The sequence below is a fragment of the Lycium ferocissimum genome, chromosome 10 (assembly GCF_029784015.1).
Source record: "Lycium ferocissimum isolate CSIRO_LF1 chromosome 10, AGI_CSIRO_Lferr_CH_V1, whole genome shotgun sequence".
In the NCBI taxonomy this organism is placed as follows: domain Eukaryota; kingdom Viridiplantae; phylum Streptophyta; class Magnoliopsida; order Solanales; family Solanaceae; genus Lycium; species Lycium ferocissimum.
Window position 1 is genome coordinate 30,424,177 of NC_081351.1, and position 24,693 is coordinate 30,448,869.

Consider the following 24,693-nt stretch of genomic DNA (forward strand, 5'->3'; position numbering starts at 1 on the left):
ATACTCGTGACTACACGGTGTAAAATTCCTTACTATAGTGATATCGTTGTCTACTCTTCGTGATTTTCCCTTATTGAGAAGGGTTTCACGTAAAATCTTGGTGTCATTATTCTTTGCATTTTATTCTTGCCGATTTAACCATAAGTTAGTGTTACCGCGTTTATCACTAATACCGTGAATATTATTTTTGCGGGTCTATTTTATTCTCGACAAGTGGTATCGAGCCGGTTACGTTCGAGTATGCTACGTGGTCGAGCCATGATCTGAACTTTCACATTAGAAAAGAATTACTTTGGTCTCCTAATAAATAGTATCTCTATTTATGATAAACGATGGAAGCCAACACTAGTAGAATTGTTACTTTGAGTGGCGTAAATTATGCCATTTGGAAGGGCAAAATGGAAGATTTGCTCTATGTCAAGAATTTTCATTAACCTGTCTTTGCTACTAAAAAGCCTGATAATAAATTAGATGAAGAGTGGAATTTGTTGCATCGGCAGGTTTGCGGCTTTATTAGAGAGTGAGTTAACAATAATGTGTTGAACCATATTTCTGGGGAGACACGTGCTCGGATATGGGAGCATCTTGAAAGTTTGTATGCTCGAAAAGCCGGTAACAACAAGATGTTTTTGATAAAGCAAATGTTGGGTTTAAAATACCGATGGTTCCGCAATGACGGATCATCCGAATATTTTTCGGGGATCATGAACGATTATGTGCTATGGGCATTAATTTTGATGAAGAAATTCAAGGCTTGTTTCTACTTGGTTCCCTACTAGATTCTTGGAAAATTATTAGAACTTCATTATCAAATGCTCGCTCCGGATGGTGTGATCTACATGGATCTTGCCAAGAGCGATCCTTTAAAATGAAGAGATGAAGAAAATCTCAAGGTTCCTCCTCATCGATGTCTTGGTGTCCGACACTAGGGGAGAGGCAAATCGTGGTTCTCAAAATAGAGAACATAATAGAAGCAAATCTAGAAACGGACTTAAAGATATTGAGTGCTATCGTTGCGAGAAAAAGTGGCACACGAAGTTCTCACGGGATTTTGAAAAAGGAAAATAGAGATAAGGAGGAAAAGAAAGAAGATGGCAATCGTGTGGCCACCGTCACTACGGAAGATTTTGTCGGTGTCATTGATGCGGATCGATAAATATTGCTTGTGATGAGTCGGGCCGGTTGTGGACGGTGGTGCGCGTCTCATGTGACATCAGGAAGCAATTTTTCTCATCCACATGTTCCGGTGACTTTGGAACTTTGAGTATGGGTAATGAGACCGTATCTAGTGGTGGCCGGTGTTGGAACGATTTGTCTAGAAACTAGTATTGGAACTAAACTAGTTTTAAACAATGTAAAGCATGCACTAGATGTTCGTTTTGCACTTGATCTCTGTTGGTGTTTTGGATGATGAGGGATATGTCGATACCCGATGGTGCTAGAAAGTGGAAGCTTACTAAAGGTTCCATGATTGTGGCTCGTGGCGAAAAGCGTCGTGGTCTATCTTGGACTACGACCTCTGCCCGTGTTGATATAGTGAATGCGGTTGAGAGTAGCTTTTCAACATTATGGCATAAGAGGCTTATCCACGTTAGCGCAGAAAGGACTAAATGTTCGGCAAAAAAAAAATTATTGTCAAATTTCGAAAGTGCTAAATTAGAAAAGTGTGAGCACTACTTGGGCGGAAAACAAAATAGAGTTTCTTTCAAGTCTCATCTTCCTTCAAGAAAGATAGAGTTGCTTGAATTGGTGCATTGATTTTATGGTCCAAGACAAGGACTCGGGTGATGCACTTTACTTTGCTACTTTTATTGATGATTGCTCAAGAAACTTTGGGTCTACGTCTTGAAGGATAAAGACGAAGTGTTGGGTGTCTTTTAGCGTTTCGGGCTTGAAAAGAAAGCTGGAAAGAAGATGAGTGTATTCGTGCCGATAACGGTGGTGAATATTGGACCGTTTGACGAATACCGCAAGCAAATGGTGGTATCGACACCGAAGACTCCTCTAAGACTCCTCGAAGCAATGGTTTAGCGAGAGAGGATGAACAGGACCTTGATGGAAAGAGTTAGATGTTTTCTTTCTCAAGCAAAAAGTTGCCGAATTCCTTTTGGGGTGAGGCATTGTTGACCGCCGCGCATGTTATTAATCTATCCCCCGCGGTTGCTTTGCAAAGTGATGTTCCAAACGAGAGTTTGGTATGGCAAGGATGTTTCCTATGACCACTTGAAAGTGTTTGGTTGCAAAAGCTTTTGTACATGTGCCTAAAGATGAGAGGTCAAAATTAAATGCCAAGACAAGGCAAAGCATCTTCATTGGTTATGGCCTTGATGAGTTTGGTTACGAGGAGCTATATGATCCAATTGAGAAGAAGGTCGTGAGAAGTCGTGATGTTATCTTCGTGGAGGATCAAACCATTAAAGATATTAACAAAGCGGAGAAGATAAAATCTTCAAGTTCTGAAGGTTTAGTTAATCTTGATCAAGTCCCTCATACAAATGTTGATAACGTTGGTGGGCTCGATGATGATGGTGATGCCCGGGAATCATGTTCCGGATCGGCGTTTGATGATGATAACGATCACGCTATTGATGAGGTAGATGCTCCTACTCATGAAGTCGGGATGAGTCATATATTCCACTTAGAAGGTCTACTAGACGACATGTTCCTCCTTCCCGTTATTCACCTAATGAGTATGTATTACTTTGTACGATGAGAGAACTCGAATGTTATGAGGAGGCCATGGAATATGAGCACAAGGATCAATGGATTGAAGCCATGCAAGATGAGATGAAATCTCTGCATGAGAATCATACTTTTAAGTTGGTGAAATTGCCTAAGGGCATGAGAGCTTTGAAGAACAAGTGGGTGTTGAAAGTTAAAGCGAAACTCAAATTAAGCCCGTATACAAAGCTAGATTGGTTGTTAAGGGATTTGGTCAAAGAAAAGGTATTCAGCACAGCAATGGACAAAGTTCACCCTATTTATTACTACAAACTACTGGAGATTTAGAGTTATTAAGCCAAGAAACAGTTACCATCCAATGGTTTACCAAAATTTGGTCTTATCACATTGGACACACTGGAAACTTCAAACCCAAAAGATGTTTTAAAAAAATTTAGTTTATGTTTTATGCACTGTCAGTGTACAATTTTTTTTACACTATCAGGTTATTTTAAAGGTAAATACGGTAACTTTCTTAAGTAAATATGTTTAATTTTTTTTTATGAAACTGTACAACATTGATTCTCCACTTGCCATCAAAGTGGATGTTACTGAACTGCCTTAAAAATTACTCCATAAGTTTTGACCAATATTTTTTAATTAGCCCTTTTATTTATTAAACACAACTTAATCACGTGGGACACATAACTTACAAGGCATTGCCTCTACCTTGTGTATAATATCCAAAACAGGTGGAGCAGGAGCGGATGATCAATAACAATTCATTAATGAGCGCCGAGATGCTATCAGATATACAATCATACTCAATTCGATGGAATTGTTCAATCTTAAAGGAGATCTTCTATGATTTCACACGAGGGATTATTTATTGGTTTCGTCCATTCATTAATAACTTATATTATTTTTAGATAATAATAGATAAAAGTTGCAGCTTGTGTTCCTTCTTCATTGACAAGGACTATGAAAATGTCTGACTATATTAGTTGACATAAGCATGCGCAGATGACTTATCAAATTCAACTGTGCCTTCTACATTATCAATGGAAAAGAAACCTAATTTTACTAAAACACATCATGGTATGGGTGTCATTAGTTTGATAAGTAAAACATGCATACTGCATAACTGAGTTATGGACAATTGGACATAACTAAAAATCATTGTAGCTAAACTTTTAAGTAACGGTAAACTCTGTCATATCAAAACACACAAGCAAATCTATATATATAATAAAGTTAGGTATAGACAAGGTGATGTGGCACCTCTCTATGGCCACCATTTCTATTTATCTTTTTTCTCCTTTTTTTGACATTTTTTCATTTCTTTAACTGTTTTTGTTTGGTTGGAGAAGGCAATATTTAAAGAATTGCTGAGGTATTTTGGTGATAAAAATCCTTAATTGCAACTAATCATCTATTAACGTAAATGAGTAATGATTACAATTAAACAGTAAGTAACGTTCTTGCTCCTGGAAAGTCAGCCCGTTAATTGCAATTAAAAATCCAAAACATTATGATCATGTGAAGCAAAACGACTCAAACAATGATAACCCAAAAGAACCTTCTTGTCTTTTCATTCTATATTCAAGCTCTTTACCCAGATAGGCATATATATTTTTGACTAGATATATCATCTTCTTATTTTGGATTTTAATGATAAATCTGACACCGATCCATAATCTTCCGAGTACAAAACTAACTAATATTGGTGACTACTTTTTATTATTTATTTGTGTGGTTCAATTTTACTTTGTTCCTTTCTCTCTCCTCCTCCTCTAAACAAGCATGAATACCAATTGTGTCTATTGAATTGAATTTTGTTGAAAAACAATAGACGGTATTGTTATGGAGTCATGGAGAATATCACTAGGCCTTATGATGAAGAGGTCAGTTATACTCTTTCCTACAATAACAATAATAATGATTATGTCTTAATTCTAAATAAATTGAAGTCGGCTATATGAATTTTCATTGGTCATGTCATTCCATATAATTCATCGAAAGAATTTATTAATATTTCTATTAAATGTAATAACATTGATGATCCTTTGACATTGTCAATAATTTCCTATTGTTTGCTTCAACAACCAATAGGGAAACGTCTAATTGTATGCGAAGGATCTCAATCACATAATATTTGGTCTCATTGATTCCTTTTGAATTATTTAATTGTTAACTAATTTTGTTATTGTTGTTTCCCTCGCCATTCAAGATCTAGAAATCTCGCATCTAATACAATTAAGAGTTTTCCAAGTAGACTCAAGAGGTCGAATTTAATTAAGCTCGGCTTTCCTTTTCACCCTCTTTTATCATGTGATATTTGATCAACTTGAATTAAGAATTTCGTGCAAAGTTGATAAAAATACAAAATTTAATTCCGTCGACAAAATACAACATAATTGAGTTTTTCCTTCATCTTTTTCATCTATTTTCTTTTTACATTTCTTTTCATGTAGCTTCCTTTCTTTTTTAGTAATTTTTGTAATTGTTATATGAGAGAAATGAAAAGATATTCATGAGTTTGTTTGATAAACCATCATACAACTTCATCATCACATCTCCCTTTTTTTTTTTTTTTTTTTTTATCGATTTGTTAAGTTTATTGTTTGAATAAGAATTTTTGAGTGACCTATATAGTATAAGTATTTATTCTTTTAAAGTTTTTGGAGTAATTTTAAACTCCCATGCATATAGGAAGTATTCCAATCTAAATTCCTATTGTCGCGAACTTGACGATATTGGCGAGGTCGGAGTTAAACTGATTTTTTTTTTTTTTTAATATTTGTGATTTTAATTATTTATTCTCGTGAAAAAGTTAATTTTATATATATATATATATATAGATCGATAGATAGACAGATAGATAGATAAATTAAAAGATCCACTAAATTCTTCACTTACCGCGCTAAGCGCGGCCAATATCACTAGTTAAGCATAAGCGAGTCATTTATGTATGCCAGAGATTAAGTAACAAGGTCTTTATCATTAGAGTACATAGAACATAGTCATAACCATATCAGCAAACTGGTTATTTAGATACATTACGCCACTCAGTTTTGTCCTAATCGGTAATAGAAAATCTTACTGTGAATTCATATATTCACATTGCCTTCGTTCTTTCCAAGTTCATTCTTTGTTGCTCCTGTGGCCTAATCAGTTTGAGGATTCAACAAGCTCCCTATGAACAACACCGCACTAGTAGATTCGTCTCTTATAAGGAACAAGAATGGATGGTCCGCAACAAAGTCTAATTCCTTCTCAATTCTTTTGCAGCACTTCCTTACTACACTAGCAGTAACGGCTGCAGCTTCGGTTCCCTCCTCATTTACCTCAATGAACGACTTGTGAAAAACCTCTGAAATAAACAGATCCTTAGATAAATGGGAATCCACCATCTCAGTGAGACCACCTGGAGCGAAAGGCAATGTGAGGCCAAGCCCCCTTAGAACATTAGAAGCTTCAAACCCAAAAGTTATTTTGAATTTGGGGATGAGAAACTTGCGTACTTTAACTTTTTCATATGGAACATGGTGATTTAAAAATCCCGTTTCTAAACTAATTTTGTCCACTAAAGCAGGTAATCCATCATGTGCATCTGGAAGGATTAAATACATGGAGAAACGGCGCGAGTCCGTGCCCTGTTGATAAGGAAGCCTCAACACTTTAAAGTCATCAAATGCTGCTACATATTGCTTCTTGTTGCTAGTCATGAGTGATGCTCGAACAGAACCTCCACTGAGGAGATGGAATTCGTGGTCTTTCGTTTCTGAAGCATTGAACTTCTCATTCCATGCTCCTTTAAAATATAGTGCATTGGCCAAGATCAACCTTGTCATGTTGTTCACTCCGTCACGAGGAAGAATCTCTTTGATGAGATCATTTGTCTTCATTTTAGCCCACTGATTAACTTGATTTGCAACCTCAGCAGGCTTAATCAATTAGCAAAACAAACAGAGTATGATAGAATTAGCACACAGTATATGTTTTAGCCAACAGTTTACGTTTCGATATTGCCAACAAAAGAAGATTGCAATGAAAAATTGATGACAGTAAGCGACAAGTTGGGTTTAAATTACGTGGTATTTTTGGTACTTATTGAGCGTAAATATGCACAAGTCAGGCCGAAACTGAGCCTACATATTGAGCACCTACGACCTGATATCCAGTTGAGCTTAGAACTATTTAGGCTTCTCTATGCATCCTACTAGATTTCAATGAAACATATTAACAAAGGCCTAACCAATTCATACCAGCCAGCATATAAAGGGGACAAGATTTCGATAAAAAATATTACTAATAAAGGCCTAACCTTGTTTCTGAAATCAACAGACACCGAAGCAGCCTTGTAAACATTATCTGCGACCTGTTTGAAAGAAGGCCTGAAAGGCAGTGTCTGGTCGATCCAAACACCATTAGCAACAGATAAACGCAGACCTCTGATCGGGCTGCCATCAATAAAGACGACATTGATAATATGTGAATAAAGAGAGTTGAGTTCATCAATGGACTTGGACTTGAGGAAACAAAGCAGCTGATCCTGAGTTGGTCCTTTAGTTCCAGCAGCAATAAGGCCAAGGACTATTTGAATTGAGAGAGGAGAGAGCACCAGGTTGGTATCGCCTTTAACCTCTTTGGAGAGAACGTGCTTAGCAAGCATGAAAGAAAGGTCTGTCTGGTAGTTGATTGACTCCCGGAGATCCATATTTGGGTAAGAAGAAGAAGAAGAAGAAGTCGACGACTTAGTGAATATAGTGATCACAAAGTTCAAAGCTGTGCAAGTGTTTATATACTATACTGCTACTTAACAGGTGGGGTTTTGAATTTGACTTGATTAAGTAAAACCCATCTGGTGAGATGTCGATTGATTAAATAAAGAAATGCATAATTGATCTAGGACTTATTCCCTGAAGATCACATTCATACCAACACAGGAAGGAATCAATAAAATAACACGTAGCACTAACTTTCCACAACAAAATCAATATTAAATTCTCAGTATTAATCAATTGTATAATTGATTGAGACGAACAGAAGCTCTTAGATGGAGACAACACCAAAATGACGCGGAGAAGGAAAGTCGAGCATGTCCCACCAGCTGTTATTTTTGAAGCACTTAATAGTGACATTTTGAACTGCTATTCAACAGACTATTGTTATTTTTTATTGTAGTCAATAAGTTATCTTGATCAAATCAACTTCCAGGTGGATGTTAGGAATATAAATTATAATATCTAAGAAATGAGTACATGAAAGAGAAAATGACATGTTGATCAAAACGAATGGAAGCTTTTAGATGAAAGCAACACCAAAATGACGCAGAGAAGGAAAGCAGGGATTGACTTTGGAGTTATCAACCATAGTTCTTGTGATGTTAGTTTAGTTTTTTTGAATTATAGTAATTAAGTTCTTTTTTATTTCCTTGGTCGAATCAGGTTCCAGGTGGGATGTTAGGCACTGCCTCTACCTTGTGTATGATATCCAAAACATGAGGAGCAAGAGCAGATGATCAGTAAAAATTCATTTAGTAGCCCGAGATGCTAACACACATACAATCATACTCAATTCAATGAATTTATTTGATCGTAAAGGGGATCTTCTATAAGTTCACACGTGAGGGGTTATTTTTTGGTTTCATCCCATCACTAAAAACTTGATTAGTTTTACATTAACAGTAGAAAAAGATTGCAGCTTATGTTCCTTCTTCATTGACAAGGACTTTGAAAAATGTCTTGATTTTTATTGGTTGACATAAGCGTGTGTAGATGACTTAATGCCTAATTAGTAAGGGTGGTTACATTTTCTCCCTTTCTTCATTGTCCCAGGGTTGATCTAAATTATCAATAGCAAAGAAAACTAATTTTACTCGAAGACATCATGGTATGGGTGTCATTAGTTTGATAAGTAAAACACGCACAGTGAATAACTGAGTTATGGACATAACTAAAAGTCAATCGTAGCTAAACTTTTAAGTACGTGTAAACTCTGTCAGATCAAAATAGACAAAGCAAATTAAGCCTAAACGAGGCAATCATGAAAGATGCCAGAGATTACCTAACAAGGTCTCATCATAATAGTACATAGAACATAGTTACAAACATATCAGGAAACTGGTTATTTAGATACATAACACCACTCAATTTTCTATTATCCATGCAATACTATGAATTCAGAGATTCACGTGCCTTCGTTCTTTGCAAACTCATTCTTCGTTGCTCCCATGGGCTAACCAGCTTGAGGATTCAACAAGCTCCCTATGAACAACACCACACCAGTAGATTCGTCTCTTATGAGGAACAAGAATGGATGGTCTGCCACAAAGTCTATTTCCTTCTCAATTCTCAAGCAGCACAGCATTACCCTACTAGCAGTAACAGCTGCAGCTTCGGTTCCTTCCTCATTTACCTCAATGAAGGACTTGTGAAAAGCCTCTGAAACACACAGATCCTTAGATAAACGGAAATCAACCATCCCAGTGAGACCACCTGGGGAGAATGGCAACGTGAGACCAAGCCCCTCTAGAACCTCGGAAACTTCGAAACCAAAAGTTATTTTGAATTTAGGGATGAGAAACTTAGGTGCTTTAACTTTTTCATATGGGACATGGTTATTTAAAAATCCAGGTTCTAAGCTGATTTTTTCCACTAAAGCAGGTAAGCCTTCACGAGAATCAGGGAGAATGAAATACATGCAGAGGCAACTCGTGTCCGTACCCTGTTTATAAGGAAGCCTCAACAGTTTAAAGCCATTAAACAGTGGTATGTACTGCTTATTCTTGCTAGTCATGAAGGGTGCTTGAATAGAGCCTCCACTGAGGAGATGGAATTCATGGTCTTTTGTTTCCGAAGCATCGAACTTCTCATTCTATGCTCCTTTAAAATATAATGCATTGGCCAAGATTAGCCTTGTCTTCTCGTCTACTGCATCACGAGGAAGAATCTCTTTGATGAGATCATTTGTCTTCATTCCACTGATTGGCTTGATTGGCAACTTCAGCAGGCTTAATCAATTAGCAAGACAGAGTATGATAGAATTAGCACATATATGTTTTAGCCAGCAGTGTCCTGTTCTATGTTGCCAACAAAGGAAGATTGCAATGAAAAGCGGACGACAATATTGACAAGGGGTAAGTGACAAGTTGGCTGCTTTAAGTGGTATTTTTAGTACTGATTGCGCATAGACATGCACAAGTGCGGCCAAAACTGAGCCTAGATATTGAGCACCTAGGACCCAATATCCAGTTGAGCCTATTTAGGTTTCTTAAGGCATCTACCTCAATCTTGACTTGCTTATTAGAAAGGAATTTTTTTTATTATTTCAACTCTCTAAATGCTACTTTCTCCGTTCTAATTTAAGCGTCTTACTTTCCTTTTTGATATGTCCAAAAAAGGGTGCCTCTTTCTATATTTAATAAGTTGACAATTCAAACATCCTGCATGACAAGTTTAAAACCACATGATTCAAATGACATTTTAATACATTAAACGCTTCTTTAATTTAGGATCACAAGATTCGAAAGTGTTTTTTTTCTTAAACTTTGTGCCCAGTCAATATAAGACACTTAAATTGGGACAGACGGAGTAATATGAAGGGGGTTTCGATTTGACATTATTTAATTTTATACTATTCGAGGCTAAAATCATCTAAAGGCCAATCGATACAAATTACTCCTACCCCGACAAGCAAAGAGGTTTCAAGATACCATGCGAGTCCTTTCACTCCTTCAGAGTCAAATAGATCAATCAACAAACTGCATTTCAACCAATTAATCTGCATTCATTTCATATGATAGTATTTGGAGGCTTATGATGGGAGTAGTATTTAGGGAAGTTAGCAAACCAATTTATAACAGTCAACAGCATATAAGATAAACAAGATTTCGATGAAACATCTCAATTACTCCGTCCGACTCAATTTATATAATGGTTGTTTGACTGGGGACGAAATCTAAGAATGAAAGAAAGACTTTCGAAACTTGTGATCTAAAATACGACAAACTATTTTTGTGGCTCTAAATCATCTTATTAAAAGGTAAAATGAAAAGTTCAATCTAATTGTTATTAAATAAAGAAAAATATCATTCCTTTTTAGGACTGACTAAAAAGAGAAAAGCGTCAATAAATTAGGATAGAGAGAATAATAAAGGACTAACCTTGTTCTGAACCTGCTTGAAAGAAGGATTATAAGGCAGTGTTTGGTCTATCCAAACACTATTAGCGACAGATAAACGCGGACCTCCATTGGGGCTTCCATCAACAAACACAATACTGACAAGATGAGAATAAAGAGAGTTGAGTTCATCAATGGATTTGGACTTGAGGAAACAGAGGAGCTGGTCCTGAGTTGGTCCCTCAAAGCCATCAGCAATGAGGCCAAGAACTATTTGAATGAGAGAGGAGAGAGCACCAGGTTGGTATCGCCTTTAATCTCTTTCGAGAAAACGTGCTTAGCGAGCATGAAAAAAACGTCCGTCTGGTTGGTGATTGACTCCCCGAGATCCATTTTTGCAAGCAAAGAAGAAGACGACTTGGTGAGTAGAATATGATCACAAAGTTGAAAGCTTTGCAAGAATTTATATACTATACTGTTATTTAACTGGTGGGTTTTACAAGACCTAAAATCTGAACATCACATTCATTCGTACACAGGAAGAAATCAATGAAAGGAGCACATAGCCTTACCTTTCGGTAACAAAGGATATTCATTACCAACTATACAATTGATGGAAACGAAGGGAAGCTCTTAGATGAAAAGGACATTGGACAACACCAAAATAACGCGGACAAGTAAAGCAGAGCTATGTCCCACAGGGGTTTGAAATTGGAGTTATCAACCATTGTACGTAGGAAAACAATAAGGAAACAACATTAATGTGGTATCCTTCGAATTTGGAGACTCAACTTAATTTGAATATGAATAATGAAATATTTAAGTTTTTAAAAATAAATTTCATGTATTTAAAGAGTACTATTTTCGAAGCAGATAACAACAACGGTTAGCGTTGCGATTAAACACACTCTCTTTTCTTTATTACATTTTGAGATAATGGTCAAAACACACCTGAACTATCACTTTTTCGCGATTTTCACATCCCAACAATTAGCTGCTCTCTTTCCTACCTTAACTATCACCATCTAAGAAATTTTATTTTGTAAGTCATATAACCAACGTTACTTATGTGAGGCTATTTCATTACTTGACAAGTGGACACCAGTGTTTTGAAAGGCGTTTTTGGGGCTAGTTCGGGGGCGGGGTGTACCAAAAATGCTCCGGGGCGTAAATGAAAGGCGTAGATCCATAGGGCATACGCCCTAGAATTTGGGACATAAGTCCCAGGCGCAAAAGCGTAAGCCTCAGGGGTTAAATTTGATTTTTATTGTTTTTAAAAGTATTTTTGGTATAAATTATGATTTTTATTTTTGGTATAATGATATTTATACTTTATGTTATCATGTTGTACTGATTTTTCCTATAATATATAAATAAAAAAAGAAGTTCGCATAGAAAATAACAGTGCCATAAAAAGTATTTTAGTTGATTATGCCTGAGATTGATATGATAGAGATTTCATAACACTATGTTCCTGAAAGAACTTTATTCATTTGTTGTCATTGCTCTTGCACTTTTGCCCTTTGCCTTCTTTGGATATACAAATGAAGGTCAGTGCAAATATTAGTTGAGGTCGAAAAGGACTTATAGATCTTAAGATTGCTGATGAAGTGAATGAAGTTTTCATTTTAAAGATTATCTAGGCTATTATCATTTTTTTTGTTGTTACCTTTCTCAAATAATACTTATAATAATTCTTTTTATATTATTGGTGATTATATTTGAATTTCTTTGCAGAGTTTTAATGAAAACTTTACTTTTGCTTATTTTTTTAGTAATAAAATTATAAAATTGAAGATACATGAGGCATACGCACCGTAGATCCATGGGACTTACGCCCCGTGTCTCAGGGCTTAGGCCTTGCCCGTCTTTGCGTAAAACACCTAACCCCCCCCCCCCCCCCCCCCCCCGCGCCTTTTAAAACACTGGACACTTGCTTGTTTTAAGCATAAACAAGAAAGGCAATGTTAATCTTTCCCTTAATTAAAATGCTTAGCTATAAGTGAAAAAAAAACCCTTAAAATGTCTTCAAAATTGACAATTAGAGAATGGTAACAATATATATTGATCATTTTATGCTATTTTTTTATTTTATAATATGTAATAATCAATTCCTCTTATACTAATGGAGGAATGAACCTCTCTAAATAATTAGTGTTAAAATCCCAAAATTTGGTCTTAAATGCTACTGGTTTTTTTTTTCTTTCTAAACAACAATTGAATAGATTTATAATTTAGGACACATGATGAACCAGTTGCAATTGTGTATAAACATATAAATAGATTTAACTGTATAATAATTTTTAATATTTACAATTCAATATTTGATAAAAACGATATTTAGAGAAACAATTTATTTTAGATCTTCAATAGAAAAAAATCATTACGAAGCAAAGGTTTTAGAACACCGCAACTAAAAGTTTCCGTAGCGCCAATTTCGTTACCATTCTCTATTTGCAGATTTTGTAACGACCTTTTCAATTTTTTATGTCTTTTATTTTATTTTCTAGCTAAGCATAAAATTAACATTGCCTTTCTTCTTTATGCTTAAAACAAGTAATTGTCCACTTGTCAAGTAATAAGTAGTCTCATATAAGTAGTATTGGTTATGTGACTCACAAAATAAATTTTCTCATCACGATCTATATATTTTTTGAAAAAGGCATTCTGATCAATTATTAATCAAATCAAAGTTGAGTACATCATGAATCAAAGATGGGGATCTAGTATCCACTCTATAGCATCGGAAATAGAATCCAAAGCCCGAGCTAACAGATGGGCACACTGGTTCATTGATCTTTTGACAAAAGACAAAGAAATAGAAGTAAAGTTACACATGAGTGCTTTACAATCATGAATAACAACATCAAAATAAGAGTTGTTGCCGCAAGTTTTCTTCAATGTTTGTTTAACCAAAAGGCTGTCAACCTCCACAATAATAGGTGTTGATGTAAAGTGATTCTTTAGCCAGCTTAGTGCTTCTCGAACACCCAAAGCCTCTGCCATGAGAGTCATGTGGCCTATCTAATTGACTAGAGCTACCTCTTATGAAGTTTCCATGAGAATCCCGGACTAGCATACCGATTCCTGCTACTCCCGAAGCAAAATCAAAAGAAGCATCAATGTTACATTTAAGAATATTCTCATCAAGAGGAAACCATTTAATTGCAAAGTCAGTTCCCGTCAGTATATGATTGGAAGTTGCCGTTCTTGCCTTAGTCCAATCATGCCAAAATCGAGCTGCCTGTTGGATAACAACTTCGGGTCGCAGAGGTTTGCCTTGCCACATAAGACTATTTCTAGCATTCCAAAGTTCCCAAAGAATCATAATGGCTTCATGTAATTGATCGAGAGTCACAGTTTCCATCAGCGAATTAAGCCAATCCAAAAGCGATGGACCAAATTGCTGCCAACCCAAAGATATATTTAATATTCCATACCTGTTTCACCGAGTTGCACTCAACTAGACAGTGCAATATTGTTTTTGTCCGTTGGAGGCAGGTAGGACATAAGCCGGATTGAAGAATCTTCTTGTTCATTAAATTATCGGCGGTTGGAAGGACGCCATTCGAAGCTCACGATCTATATATTAGAACAATAAGACAGGGAAAAAAGGTATTATCTCCGTCTCAATTTATTAGACACTTTTTGCTTCCCGAGAGTAAATTTGACTAATATTTAAAGCTAAATTGAATTAAATAAAATCAATATATTAAAGTTTAAATTTATACACTCTAAAACTATATGAAAGTTACTCTTAAGTGCAATTCTTCTCACGTCAATATGATTAAAAAAAGGGAAAATTTCAATAATGTACCATCTAGCATACAAAATTACATTTTGCGTAACCATATTTTTAAATTACACCCCGCATAGTCACTTTTTCCCAATACACAACTTTATATAATAATATACAACTTTATATATCTGAAGTAGACAATGTATCAATCTTGTATAAAAGTGTATAATAATATATAGAGTGTATAAATCTGAGATAGTGATAGAGGGTACAAATTGGGCCATTTCGGGTAATTTTTCAAACATGGGCTATTTCGGGTAATTATTTTTCCTAAATAGTCATAGAGGGTTATTTTTCCTTAAAAAAAAGGTGCCACATAAATCTGAGATAGTGAAAATTTACACCAAAGAAGTCTCATACGGGTTTTACGTCGAAAGTCCTAAAATCTGGGGGACTCGTAACAGAGTGGGCTAAGCAAAAACCAGCCAGGGCTTAGGATTCGGTTCAGAAGAAGTTATATTATATTTATTCATTATTTTGAAAAGTCAAATGTGTCACATAAATTGAGATAGAGGGATACCATCACACAGGGGTGGCTCAATACTTTTGGTGGCGAGAACTTCAATGAGAGGTCTTTATTTATTTTTTTTTAATTTTTTTAAGTTTTATGTACTATATTTTATATAAAATCTATTTCGCTAGCTTTGTGCTGATACAAAATTATGAATAACTGTCTTATATCGATCTCTTCTAATAATTCTTTTTGAATTCATAATATACCTAATCCACTCAATCTCACATGAAACATTGTTGATCTTAAGTAAGATTTTATCAATTTTAATTTTAAAAATTTTCTTTCGGTTGAGGTACCTATTACAGGAACTGCTAACATTATTCTATAAGCAATATAGACATGTGGAAAAGAACCAAATCTTTTTATTTGATTGAGTATACCGATTAAAGTATTATCATCTACTTGTACTATCACCCTTAACACTTAATAAGTCTAAGTCATCAATATCAGAGTGACTATTATTTTTAAAGAACAATCAAGGTTAAGGCAATATTTTTTCAAATTTTCATGATTAACTTTTTTACCACTAAATAGAAAAATCAAAAATATTTTTATAGGCTTCGAATTGTTCAAATCTATTTTAAAATGAAAAAATGATTTGGTGTACTATGTATATGAAGGAATCCACTCTAAAAATTCTTCAGAAGACTTTGTGATTTCATTGTCAACATTTTTATCAAATTGTTTCTTTCTATATATTATACTTTTACTACGAAGTTCATGTTCTATATTCATCTCAGATGTAATTTCTTTAGCAGAAATCATAGCTAAAAACCAAGAAAGGAAGTAAAATGTATTTCACAATCTTTGATTGAAAAAGGTAAAAAGGAGAAAATAATAACTATCTTGTCACATCTCTTTCACAAATTTTGTGTGTACACGCTATAGGCCTACTTTTTTGTCAAATCAAAGTTTAAATGCCATCTTTTCCTTTCAATGAAACAGTGTAATACTTCTTTCTTTTTTAGTAGTCGCAAATGGCTGAATACATATAGATTATCCTGGCCCTGTGTTGTGATTATCCCGTGTTATCCGTGATGCTCAATTTAACAAGAATAAAAATTAATTTAAGTGTCTAAGAGGAAAATTGTGGCAAGTTTAAGAGCCTCCGTATATATTCAACCATTTTAAAAAAAAAAACTATGTACGTAATTATATTTGTGCTTGACCCTATAGCCGGCCCTGGCCCTACCATCACATAAAATAAGCCGAAAGGAATAATATATTGGATTAGGGGGTGTCAATGGTACGATTCGGGTGGTTATTTTATAAAATTTATACCATATCAATTTTTCGGTTATTTCATTTTGTATAACTAAAATTGGACTTTTCGAAACCGCCCCATCATCTCGGTTTTTCTTCGGTATCGGTACGGTTCGGTTAATTTTTCAGTATTTTTTTTAAAAAAACGTCATACAAAAGTCACAAGTAGAAGTTATACACGATACCATGCATACTTGTATAAGACTATGGCAAGAACTCTCTAGACATTTTATTGTTTAAAAGGTGAAGAATTAAGAAAATATGAATCACGACAAGACTAGAGATCCATTCCACTATTTTATAGTAGTGTACGATACGATAATATTAAATAAAGATAAAAAATTTAGATCACACAAACGGGAAGTAATGAGACAAGAACTGAGTCTAATAAGATTCGGTATCCAATAAAAGAATTTAAATCTAAAGATTGTTGGAATACCTTATAACTAGTTAATTACTACTTGAGGTGCTAGAACTAATTTAGTTTCAATGGGGGTAACATAACAGGTTTCGTAGTTGGATTAGTATTAATTACTTGTTGCTAACTTGTATTAATACCATCATCCAAGGCACAATGCGAAAAATTTAATGATTTATTAATTTTAAACTTAATATATAAAATATATATTATACATATAAATATATTCGGCACGGTTCGGTATTTTTTAGGTTTATTTTTATATAATAAAAAACCTACTCAATTTTTCGGTACGGTTAGAAATTTATATAAAAACCGTCGGTTTTATTAAGAATTTCTAATAATCGGTTCGGTTAAGTCGGTTTTTACAAAACCATTGACACCCCTATATTGGATATATCCATTGGGGGTATTTTGTGGGACATGAATTGGTAAAACTTGCCGAAGAAGAAGCGTTATAGGCCTTTACGTCAACAAAATAACTGATATTTATAGCGAAATAAGCAGTTATTAGGGTTTTTATTATAGCTTTCAAGTTTCTACTTATCAAAATCACAAAGCCATGGCAAAACAAAACGAAGAGAAGATTGATTATTGTGCACAAGTTACTACTCGTATTCTTCTAAAGGAGATGCAAAAGGAGTTTAAAAAAACGAAAAATTGTAATACTAACATATTACTCTCTCCACTATCTTTTCATGCTGTACTGAGCATGACAGCAGCCGGCGCAACGGGAGATACATTGAATCAGATGCTTTCGGTTTCTTGGTGTTAGCGATATCGATGATTTAAATTCAAAGTTCTTAAATATGACTGATGTTCTTGAGAGCAATAGTGGTGGTCTTGATTTGAGTTTCCTTAACGGAATGTGGGTGGCTCATAAGCATAAACTGAGAGACTCTTTCAAACAATTAGCCACCACTCTCTATAAAACTGAGCCTAGAGTTGTTGATTTTGAACGCAAGGTGAGTGTTCTGTTTAATCTTTTGAAGCCTTAATTTCTTTTATATTGTGTAGATGGTTGTTATTGTTTCGTAATGTATTGTACTATATCGTATTGTGTTGTATTGTATTGAATTGTACTGTATTGTTTTGATGAATATAATGTTTGGATAGATTGTATTGTTTCCCTTTGGATAGATTGTAATGTTTCCCGTCGTTACATACATGGATGGAGCTAGCATAGTATTCGGGGATTCGGCTGAGCGCAGTAATTTTGGTTTAAACTCAGTATTTATCTTGAAAAATTCATTGAATATGTAAAAGTTGTTAATTTAAAACTCAGTAACTTAAACGAATTAGAACCTCGAACCCAGAAGCTTTGAATCCCGATTCCGCCCTCTGGTTACACCATGTCAGACATAAGCAATTTGAAGGATAAACCTACAAGAAAAATATGTTGAGAAGTGATTAAAAAATGTTTGACCAAGTCTTTAGGAGTTTGTTAGTTAGTTTCCTTTATTCAAGCAAGTTTGGATATTGGTGCAGATAATTAGCTAATTAGTGGGTTAGTGAACCTAGATTTTAATATTCTCAGTTTCATTGTAAGCCTATTTATGGGCAGTCTTGTTCGCTTAATTGAAGTATCAGAAATACAAAGAATTGCAGTAGTTTTCATCTCTTTTGCTTTATTTTCTGTTTACTTTCTCCTTAGATTTCCTTTTCTTACCCAACAAAGTAGGGTACGGAATAGAGCTATCATAAAAAGGTTGATTATTAGATAATAAACAAATGAAAAATGAGAAAAAATAATAAGGTAACGACACAATCACACCAAATTGGTCGTTACATAAAATGGGGTGTTTCGTCGTTACGTAGCTATGGATTTAACAATATGATACAATAAAAATTTAAGTAACAATCAAAACAAATGTTATATTTAAACTAACAACACAACACAATACAACAGGTAACAACCATTTAAACAAGGTGTTATTCAGCTTATTGGGTTTCTCATTAGATTAGTACATCTTTTTAATCCCTTTACAGAAAAAAGGGGACAGGAAGTTGCTAGTTTAATTTTTTTCTTGAACTTGCTGTTATTGTGTCAAATATTTCTGCCTAATTTTTTTGATTTCACTGAGACGGCTGGAGATAGACTAAATTTAAGTACTCGAAATTTAGGTGACCTTTGCTTAAAAGATTTGAAGAGAAGTGAAATATTATTGTTATTGGTGTTTAGTTGAGAAATAGTTCTTGAAACAAGTTCGCCAAATTTTAGAAGCACTGAATCACAAATGATACTTTTGTTATTCCTGGATCTCTTTGGTGTCTCCGTAGATAGAGGCGGATCTATGATTCAGGTTCTTAGCATTAAACCCATTTTATTCTTAAAATTATGGGTTCAGACTTATTATTATTGTAATTTTAATAAATTTTTACACATAAATTTATATTCCGTATCGAAAGTAATGGGTTCAGATGAACCTAGTGCCTAAATGCTGCATCTGCCCCTGTCTGGAGACCTTGTGAAATCTACTGCTTCATGTTTATTTCCGTTGGTTGCTTTAACCACTTGAAAAGATGTTTCTCGATGATCACAATAGATCGATATCATTAATCCCACAAAGGCGTGTTCTTTAGTCTCTGAATTATCATAGACATTATTTCAACAAACTACTAGTAACTATTAAGAGCTAGAAATATCCTTCCTTAATTGGAACAAGTAGTCCGGTTTCAGTGCACCTCTAGTATTCCTCTGGTACTTGTGTCCTTCCACCACTAGTTCAGGTATCTGGTATCTTTGCCTACTAAAGCTTAGTCAAATGAGAAGATCACTTCTGCTCCAATTTGAACCTCGTACTTTCCCATGGTTTTAAGACCGATTTCATTGTTCGATATACCATACTCTTAGGTTCCCATGTCAACCTTTTTACCTTATCTGCAAGCTATTTCGTGTACAATGCTGAATTCCATAAATAAATTTAATTTAATATTAATTTTATGCATGGATTTGTGCATAGCAAATAAACACAATGAATTCATTATGCTGCAGGTAATGGTAGTAGAAGAAGTTAACTTATGGGCTAACATTGCATCAAAAGGCTTGATCACCGAAATTCTAGAGCCCAAGCACATCAATAATAAAACAACGGTCCTTTTCGCAAATGCCCTGTATTTTAAAGGTACATGGAACTTTGATCAAGAACGCACCATAGACAAAGAATTTTACCTACTCAACGGTGACAAAATCTCAGTCCCCTTCATGACTGGCTGCTACGATTATTCCTATGGATCATTTGAAGGCTATCAAGTTGCTAAAATTCCATATGAAATTGGAAAAAAAGACGATAAAAAAGAGTTCTCTATGTTTATCTTCCTTCCAAATAAAAAAAAGGGGCTGCCCAGCTTATTGGGAAAAGTGAAATCTGATCCCAAATTCTTTACCCAAGACTTCAGGATTCGGTATGAATCACTCGATGCATTCTACATCCCAAAGTTCAAATTCTCGTACACTGCAATGAAACAAGTGAAACAAACAATGAAGGAAATGGGATTGACTCTGCCTTTCAGTAAAAAATGCAAAGAGATAACGGAGATCGTGAAACCTAAGGGGCCATTCTTTATAAACAGGATATTACAAAAAGCATTTATCGAAGTGAATGAGAAGGGTACTGAGGCAGCAGCTGTTACTGTGTTAGATGATGACATGGGATTTTCTCTGTATGATGAAATAATACCTCTTCCGAGATTCGTAGCAGATCACCCTTTCTTGTTCATGATAAGGGAAGAGGCTTCAAAATTGGTGCTTTTCACTGGAGCTGTACTAAATCCATTAAATGACCATTCAGATGATGTTTCATCAAGTGATTACGATTCGGATGATTATTAAGGACAAAAAAGAGGCATGGGAGTTGTTCTTTTTTAAAATTGCTAGTATTTGTTTAAGAACTTTGAGGGTTTAGATTTTCATTATTGTGTTGATGAAACTGAGTGGATCATTTTCAATTTTCATGCAGACCTTACTAGTCTTTCAGACCCAGAACCTGTTTGGTTATCCGTGTCATAATAAGTGTCACCTTAGCAAAAAATATGCATATCAAGAAACAAATAAAATAACGTGAAGTTTACCAAATTACCCCTGTATAATAAAATTAAATTACTTTTTCCTCTTGAATACAAGTAGTAAATTTTTTGATATTGAGAATCTAACCATATAAAGTTACTATGTGGCTTTTCCAATCATCATTTAGATGTTATTTGTCAGTTTTTCTTTAAGGATAGAATTGAAAAAAACTAGCCAATTTATGTCTTAGTATCCTAAGGTGACACTTATTATGAGACAAATTTTTTTGGCTAAGGTGACACTTATTATGGAACGAAGGGAGTATTACAAATGCTGGTTTAAGAGATGCACATGTTTGTCTTATGTGTTTACGTACAAGTGATGAAGTGTTACCTTGAGTTGCCCAATTCATCTCTCCTATTTAGTTTGGACAGTTTAAACGATATAATTCTAAAAAAAAAAAAAAAAAAAAAAGCGGAAATATGTTTGTTACTTGGGAGTGAAAGTCGTTTTTCTTTACAAATATTAACACTCTCACTCAAATATCACTTGCTTCAAAAAGAAGAGAAGTTTGATTCTTGTGCTCAAGTGACTAGTCATATTCTTCTAAAGGAGATTCAAAAGGAGGTTAAAATAAATAAAAATTGTAATACTAACATATTATTGTCTCCACTAATTTTCCATGCCGTACTGAGCATGACAGCAGCCGGAGCAAAGGGAAATACATTGAATCAGAACCTTCAGTTTCTCGGTGCCAGCGATATTGATGATTTAAAGTCCAAGTTCTTAAATATGGCTGCTGTTCTTGAGAGCAATATTAATGGTGGCCCTGATTTGAGTTTCGTTAATGGAATGTGGGTGGCTCATACACATAAACTGAGAGACTCTTTCAAACAATTAGCCAATACTCTCTATAAAACTGAGCCTAAAGTTGTTGATTTTAAACGCAAGGTGAGTGCTCTGTTTAATCTTTTGAAGCTTTAATTTTCTTTTATATTATTGGTGTTTTCGTTACGTTAGTTATCTTTGAGATTTGTTTTTTTTCTCTTCTCTAGACTGAGTTAAATCGCCTGAATCAGCATTATATCCTAGAAATCAAAAAGAGGACAGAAAGTTGCTGATTTAATTTTTTTTTTTTTTTTTTTTTTTTAATACCTTGATGTTATAGTGTCAAATATATCTGCCTTAAATTTTTTTATTTCACTGGTACGTCGTCTAAATAATTTCAAGGAAGTGGAAGAGGGACATAGACTAAATTCAAGTGCTCAATAACCATTAAAAGTGTTAGTGCTAATTTAGGTGGCCTTTCCGTAAAAGATTTGAAGAAAGTGAAATATTATTTTTATTGGTGTTTAGTTGAAAATAGTTCTTGAAACAAGTTCGCCAAATTTTAGAAGCACTGAATCACAAATGATAATTTTGTTACTCTTGGATCTCGTTGGTGTCTGTCTAGGCAGAGGCGGACGGATCTAGGATTAAGGTTCTTAGCATTGAACCCGTTGTATTCTTAATTTTATGGGTTGAGACTTATTCTTCATTGTAATTTTAGTAAATTTTTACACATAAATTTGTGCTCCGCGTCTAAAATAACGGGTTCAGATGAACCTAGTGCCTGAATGTTGCATCTGCCCGTCTGGAGACCTTGTGAAATCAGCTGCTTCATGTTGATTTTCGTTGGTTGTTTTAACCGCTTGAAAGATGTTTCTTGATGATCAGAATCACTAATCCCACAAAGGCATGTTCTTTGGTCTCTGAATTATCATAGACATTATTTCAGCAAACTATTTGTAATTATTAAGAGCTAGAAATACTCTTCCTTAATTGGAACTAGTAGTCCGTTTTCGGTGCACCTCGAGTATTATTCTGGTACTTGTGTCCTTCCACCTTCAGGTATCTTTGCCTACCAAAGCTTAGTCAAATGAGAAGATCACTTCAGCTGGAATTTGAACCGCGTACTTTCCCATAGTTTTAAGACCAATTTCTTGGATCGATATACCATACTCTTAGGTTCCCATGTCAACCTTTTTACCTTATCTGCAAGCTATTTCGTGTACAATGCTGAATTCCATAAAGAGATTTAGTTTAATATTAATTTATGCATGGATTTGTGCATAGCAAATGAACACAATGAATTCATTATGCTGCAGGAAGAGGTGGTAGAAGAAGTTAACTTATGGGCTAACATTGCATCAAAAGGCTTGATCCCCGAAATTCTAAAGCCCAACCACATCAATAATAAAACAACAGTCCTTTTCGCCAATGCCCTGTATTTTAAAGGTACATGGAACTTTGATCAAGAACGCACCATAGACAAAGACTTTTACCTACTCAACGGTGACAAAATCTCAGTTCCCTTCATGACTGGCTGCTACGATTATTCCTATGGATCATTTGAAGGCTATCAAGCTGCTAAAATTCCATAAGAAATTGGAAAAAAAGATGATAAAAAAGAGTTCTCTATGTTTATCTTCCTTCCAAATGAAAAAGATTGGGTGCGTAGCTTATTGGAAAAAGTGAATTCCAATCCGAAATTCTTTACCCAAAACTTCAGGCTTCGGTATGAATCACTCGATGCATTCTACATCCCAAAGTTCAAATTCTCGCACACTGCAATGAAACAAGTGAAACAAACAATGAAGGAAATGGGATTGACTCTGCCTTTCAGTAAAACATGCACAGAGATAACAGAGATCGTGAAACCTAAGGGGCCATTCTTTATAAAGAGAATATTACAAAAAGCATTTATTGAAGTAAATGAGAAGGGTACTGAGGCAGCAGCTGTCACTGAGGAGTCGGATGATGACTTGGGATTTCCGTTGTATGATGTAATAAAACCTCATCCGAGATTTGTAGCAGATCACCCTTTCTTGTTCATGATAAGGGAAGAGGTTTCAAAATTGGTGCTTTTCACTGGAGCTCTACTGAATCCATCGAATGACCATTCAGATGATGTTTCATCAAGTGATTCGGATTCGGATGATTAATAAGGACAAAAAAGAGGCATGTGAGTTGTTCTTTTTTAAAATTGCTAGTATTTGTTTAAAAACTTTGAGGGCTTGGGTTCTCAGTATTGTGTTGATGAAACTGAGTGGATGATTTCAGTGTTCATGCAGACCTTTTTCAGAGGTAGAACTTATTTGGTTATTATTACAAATGCTGGTTTAAGAGATGCACATGTTTGTCTTATGTGTGTACGTACAAGTGATGAAGTGTGACCTTGAGTTGTCCAAAAGAACCTTTAAAGGTGTTGGTAAGTATACGGTATTGTGAAGGAAGTTGGCACAATTCACCTTTTTTGGATAGTTTAAACGATATAATTCCAACAAAAAAAAAAGAAGCGGAAATATGTTTGTGACTTATGAGTGAAACTCGTTTTTCTTTACAAATATTAACACTCGATCTTACTCAAATATCACTTGCTTCAACTAATAATTGGAAGGAAATCGATGTCAACCTCTAATATTAACAAAATATCACTAAAATACAAACTTCTTATCATATTTATCCTTCACCATGTATCGTTAATATCTGTGAATATTTAAATATATATATTTATGCTTCGAATCAAAACTTAGCTAGAAAACGGAGGACAATGAGTTCCACCTCCTCAATGGTAGCTCTGTCCGTGCAACCTTCATGACCAGGGAAACAGAGCAATTTGTTAAAGAATTTAATGGTTTCAAAGTTTGATTCGTCCATATCATCAAGGCAATGATAATAAGAGCAACTTCTCCGAGTACTTGTTTTTTTCCTAATGCATATAATGGACTACCTGCTTTAATAGACAAAATCAGTTCAAAACCTAGATTCATTGAGAAGCACATTTATGTTAAAAAACGTAAAGGTATCTTTTGGAATTGAAGCTTTCAAAATTCTGTAGGGACTTGGTCTTATGTTACCTTTCTCTG

The 24,693-nt window shown here is 34.8% G+C and overlaps 4 protein-coding genes and 1 pseudogene across 4 annotated transcripts; 3 read left to right on the plus strand and 2 right to left on the minus strand.

Moving 5' to 3' along the window:
- Positions 1-5,636: 5,636 nt before the first annotated feature.
- On the minus strand, positions 5,637-8,519 carry LOC132033322 (serpin-ZX-like). Its single transcript, XM_059423271.1, has 2 exons — positions 6,989-8,519; positions 5,637-6,608 (listed from the first exon to the last, which is right to left on the minus strand). The coding sequence occupies exons 1-2, from the start codon at positions 7,379-7,381 to the stop codon at positions 5,829-5,831; spliced, it is 1,173 nt and encodes a 390-aa protein (XP_059279254.1). The 5' UTR covers positions 7,382-8,519; the 3' UTR covers positions 5,637-5,828.
- A 169-nt stretch (positions 8,520-8,688) lies between these two features.
- On the minus strand, positions 8,689-11,505 carry LOC132033323 (serpin-ZX-like; annotated as a pseudogene).
- Positions 11,506-17,333: 5,828 nt separating this feature from the next.
- Positions 17,334-20,759, plus strand: LOC132035311 (serpin-Z10-like). Its single transcript, XM_059425582.1, has 2 exons — positions 17,334-17,744; positions 19,775-20,759. The coding sequence occupies exons 1-2, from the start codon at positions 17,589-17,591 to the stop codon at positions 20,609-20,611; spliced, it is 993 nt and encodes a 330-aa protein (XP_059281565.1). The 5' UTR covers positions 17,334-17,588; the 3' UTR covers positions 20,612-20,759.
- A 722-nt stretch (positions 20,760-21,481) lies between these two features.
- On the plus strand, positions 21,482-23,208 carry LOC132034793 (serpin-ZX-like). Its single transcript, XM_059425151.1, has 2 exons — positions 21,482-21,736; positions 22,933-23,208. The coding sequence occupies exons 1-2, from the start codon at positions 21,482-21,484 to the stop codon at positions 23,206-23,208; spliced, it is 531 nt and encodes a 176-aa protein (XP_059281134.1).
- A 189-nt stretch (positions 23,209-23,397) lies between these two features.
- On the plus strand, positions 23,398-23,769 carry LOC132034794 (probable non-inhibitory serpin-Z9). The gene has a single exon (XM_059425152.1). The coding sequence runs from the start codon at positions 23,398-23,400 to the stop codon at positions 23,767-23,769; it is 372 nt and encodes a 123-aa protein (XP_059281135.1).
- The last annotated feature ends 924 nt before the right edge of the window (positions 23,770-24,693 follow it).